The 4,367-nt window shown below is 42.0% G+C and overlaps 1 protein-coding gene across 8 annotated transcripts in view; it reads left to right on the forward strand.

The window, feature by feature from the left end:
- Positions 1–3,686, forward strand: part of LOC119323568 (protein phosphatase 2C and cyclic nucleotide-binding/kinase domain-containing protein-like) — a 37,111-nt gene extending 33,425 nt beyond the window's left edge. For 3 of the 8 annotated variants that reach the window (XM_037597257.1, XM_037597259.1, XM_037597264.1), the window contains 9 exons: positions 285–516; positions 728–1,038; positions 1,124–1,208; positions 1,314–1,380; positions 1,498–1,775; positions 1,964–2,029; positions 2,301–2,422; positions 2,791–2,947; positions 3,139–3,686. In XM_037597257.1, the coding sequence (XP_037453154.1) occupies positions 285–516; positions 728–1,038; positions 1,124–1,208; positions 1,314–1,380; positions 1,498–1,775; positions 1,964–2,029; positions 2,301–2,422; positions 2,791–2,947; positions 3,139–3,384 (1,564 nt within the window). In that variant the 3' untranslated portion in view covers positions 3,385–3,686. Of the gene's footprint in view, positions 1–284; positions 517–727; positions 1,039–1,123; positions 1,216–1,313; positions 1,381–1,497; positions 1,776–1,963; positions 2,049–2,300; positions 2,423–2,790; positions 2,948–3,138 lie in introns of those variants that run through there. The other 5 variants (XM_037597260.1, XR_005156403.1, XM_037597262.1 and 2 more) reach the window with 5 other exon arrangements.
- Positions 3,687–4,367: the final 681 nt, after the last annotated feature.

A 4,367-nucleotide genomic window follows, 5' to 3' on the forward strand; every position in this document is an offset into this window, starting at 1 on the left:
GTGGTGGTGATAGACTGTACGTAGATAGCCTTGAGCACCAGTTGTATGTATCCTGGTATGTACGGCACGATGCCCACGTAGTGGCGCACGATGGCTGGAGTAGTGGCGCATGATCACCACCGATGGTGGCCTCTGTAACTGTATATATAGCCTCATCGATGAATGGAAGGGTGTGCGTTGAGTCTCCAATTCCCTCTCCCTCAAACATATATGAATAAGCAGTCCAGACGGATATAGGTGGCGCTCAGTCCCTCACTATTTAGCACATCTAATTACCATTTCAGGTATAACAAGCCACTTCAGTCTTCGGTCCGTGCCGTGACTAATGGAACATTATGGGCTCTAAAGCGGGAGGATTTCCGGGGAATTCTGATGTCAGAATTTTCAAACATACCATCACTGAAGTTGCTCCGATCTGTACAACTGTTTACAAGATTGACAGTGCTTCAGCTAAGTCAACTTGCCGACTCACTTGTTGAGGTATCATTTGCAGATGGACAAGTAATAGTAGACAAGGTATACTGCCTGAAATTGTTTTTTTAATGAAATGGAAGCTTTTATTGATTGTTTGCACCATATCAGGGAGATATAATCACAAAAGAGTTCACTCCCCACCTCTGCATCTGCAATGCACACGGCCAAAAGAAAACATATCGGCATGCTCTTCTGCAAACTTATGGGATCCTTGAATAGTTATTAATTGTTTCTTTTGTGAACCCTTTTTCAGGATGATGACGTCTCTTCTCTATATATTATTCAAAGAGGCCATGTGAGACTTACAGTAGCAGCTGATAGGTTAAATTCAGATTCGTGGGATCTTCTTAGTACTCACGGAAAGCAGGTCCAACAGAGTCAAGAAAGTGGTAATTATGTGGTTGAGATAGATGAGGGAGGTCACTTTGGAGAGTGGGCTCTCATTGGAGAGACTATCACATTTACTGCTAGCTCAGTTGGTGATGTGATCTGTTCTACTATAGCAAAAGAGAAATTTGATTTAATTGTTGGGTCTTTGCCTAGACCATCACAGGCTGATTCCAAGTACTGTACATGTAACATCTTTTTCATAGTCACCCAGGAGATGTTTCTCAGCTACTGAGCTTATCATTTCACGACATATATGCAGGCTTAAAAGTTCTCTTATCCCAAAGGAGAACCAGCATTATGCGGATGATGATTTGCCCTTCAGGAGGGTTCAGCTATCTGATTTGGTAGGGGGTTAGTATTTTAATTCCTTTTCTCTAATGTCAATGTTTCTATCAGGGGAAAGATTTGGTCAGATCATTGCTGATGCATGGTTCTATATATGTTCACAGGAATGGAAGGAGTGCATATATGCCGCTGATTGCAGCGAGATCGGTCTTGTCCAAATTAGAGGCTCTGGTATGACGATGAATTCAGCTTGGCTGTCCTTTGTTATCAGATGTATCAATTTTCTAACAGCCATACATGACTTTTAGCTAATTGTGTTCTGTTTCCTTTGTGCTAACCATCAACCAGACAAGATGAAAAGCTTCAAAAGGTTCTACATTAAGAGGGTAAATGATCTCCGTAAGGAAAAGCAGGTGTTTCAGGAGAAAGACATGATGAAAACTTTGAGCAAATCAGCTTGTGTGCCAGAAGTTTTATGTACTTGTGCGGATCAATCATACCTTGGAATACTGCTGAATTGTTGCCTTTGTTGCTCACTGGCTTCAATACTTAATGCACCACTAAGTGAGTCATCCGCACGATTCTATGCAGCTTCAGTTGTTGTTGCTCTAGAAGAACTTCATCGGGTAAGATTTTCATTTTCTGCATTTGAGAGACTAATAGGGCAGCCGGGTGCATGTAGCTCCCGCTTGCGTAGGGTCCGGGGAAGGGTCCGACCATTTTGTGTCTTTTCTGCAGACATTAAAAAAATTGTATTATCTTTCATATTATGAGCTTATCTACAATATGCATCTAAGTATGTACAATATTTCAGAGGTCTATTCTTTACAGAGGTGTTTCAGCAGATATTCTTATGCTCGACCGATCGGGATATCTGCAGGTGATTATCTGACCTTAAGGTATCTGGTGATAGAACTACCACTTGTTGCAGAGAATGTTCATGTTTCTAATAAGCACCTTTTGAGGAATGTAAAACTAATACACATGTTCATCTAGCCCTAAGACCATAGCATACAAATATATAATCCTTCTTCGACCAGGACAAATCTTGATTGTTGTGTAGTTTCTAATTTACTAAATTGACATTTTATGTGACAGGAGAGCAGATAGCATCGCTGTTCTAATGATAAAAATGTATTTATGTGTGACAGATAGTTGACTTCAGGTTTGCGAAGAAGTTGGAAGGTGAAAGGACTTACACAATATGTGGCATCGCTGACTCTCTACCTCCAGAGATTGTTCTTGGCAGGGGGCATGGGTTTACTGCTGATTGGTAAGTGGTTATCTACCCCCATGTTTGTGTAAGACCTTCCAAATTATGCGTGCTGTGAATTATTGTTGTCATGGATGTCTTTGTTGTTGTCATTGTTGCCGTCGGTGTCAGTGCCGACATGCCCATTTTCCTCTAGAAGATGCTTTCAGTGCCGAAAACACAGCAGATGGAGACATATAAAAACCTAATCTCTCCCAAGAAGCAAGATTGAAGTAGATACGAAATTACAAATTCTCTTAAGGAAAGAATGCACATTAATATTTTTTGCACTACATTCTTCAGCTGGAAAGCTATGAGTTTGCGATTTGTATGTATATCTATAGTTCTGTAAACATTAAGCAATCATTATTTTGCTTTTGTATGATCAGGTGGGCGCTTGGAGTATTGATTTATTTCATGCTGCAATCAGACATGCCATTTGGGTCCTGGAGGGAGAGCGAGCTAGAACCTTTCGGTAAGATTGCGAAAGGTCGCCTAATTATACCATCAGCTTTCAGTGTGGAAGTTGGTGACCTTATAACCAAGGTTGTATCCGCGGTCCAATGTTTGTACTTTCATTGTTCATACTCCCTCCGTTCCAAAATAGATGACCCAACTTTATACTAACTTTAGTACAAAGTTGGGTCATCTATTTTGAAACGGAGGGAGTATATATCTTTGACCTTATTTGTTCTATGTGCAATAAGGCAACTCAATTTTGTGGTTTCCCTGGCCAGCTACTTGTGGTAGATGAAAATACACGCCTTGGAGCCACAGGTGCTGACGCTGTGAAGGAACATCCCTGGTTTGATGGCATTGACTGGAAACAAATAGCAGATGGCACTTCAAGAGTACCTCAAGAAATCTCTAATCGCATCGACATATATGTAGAAACTCTTCAGAAGGATTTAACAGTGCCCCCTTCCGTCCTGACTGAAGATCCTGCTGATATGACTACTCCAGAGTGGATCAAAGATTGGTAATTTCAGATGAATGCTGACAGATTGCTGGTGCTATTTAAGAAAACTTCTTTTGATTTTTTGCGAGCATTTTCATATCTTGTGAAAACAAGATATGTAGATAATTAAACCTAGCGAAGTTTTGTCAAAAAGATAAATGGTCAAGCTGCAATCATTTCTTTAGTGCCATCAAAACGAGAAAATAGTGATAAATTGGTTTCTAATAAGGCACCAACATTGGATTGTAAGGTGGCTAATAATCCATGTGATACATATGTATGGATATCCGTCTTTCATTTGTCAATTATTTTGCAATTTTCATCTTTTGCTATTCATCTGTGCGATTTTTGTGTAAAAACTTTACGAGAAAAAACAAGAGCTGTGTGTCCGAAGGTACTTGGTTGTAACTTGTGCTCTTTATGTAAGACGAGGATTCAACATGGGTGACTGGTGGCGGCTCTTGTGTGATGAGGCAAGCTTTGCCATGAAGGTGGCGGAGGGCAGCCTTCCTGGAGTGAAGCCAACGAGTGGGGTGAAGGCTTTGGGGCACCTCCCGGTTATTCTCCCTGTATCTTCGTAGGCCCCTTTGAGGTATTGGTGGGGGCTCGATGCACGTCGCCTTCCTTGAGCATGCTCTTCAAGCGTTGTGCATCTAATGATGATGGTGTCGACGAGGAAGGCGCCGAGCTATCAAAGCGGGTATCCATGATGTTCCTGGCAATGATGATGAGTGGTATGCTGTCCCACCTACATCAAAGTTATGTATGGTAGTGTGCCCGGAATGTTGTTGTGCCCCATGTGCTCCTCGCGTGACCTTCAGGGGTCACACCTTGGTGTAGAGCCTCCGAGACATTTGTTGCCTAGGTTGCGAATTCGCGGAGGTTGCTCATGTATTCCCATGGGGTCGTCTTCTTTGGCCCAGGTGGCGATAGGGCGTGCCTGCATGGGATGAAGTGAGATGGAATCTCCCACAACATTTTTGATAGTTGGTTTCTTGAGCTTGCATT

The sequence above is a fragment of the Triticum dicoccoides genome, chromosome 6B (assembly GCF_002162155.2).
Source record: "Triticum dicoccoides isolate Atlit2015 ecotype Zavitan chromosome 6B, WEW_v2.0, whole genome shotgun sequence".
In the NCBI taxonomy this organism is placed as follows: domain Eukaryota; kingdom Viridiplantae; phylum Streptophyta; class Magnoliopsida; order Poales; family Poaceae; genus Triticum; species Triticum dicoccoides.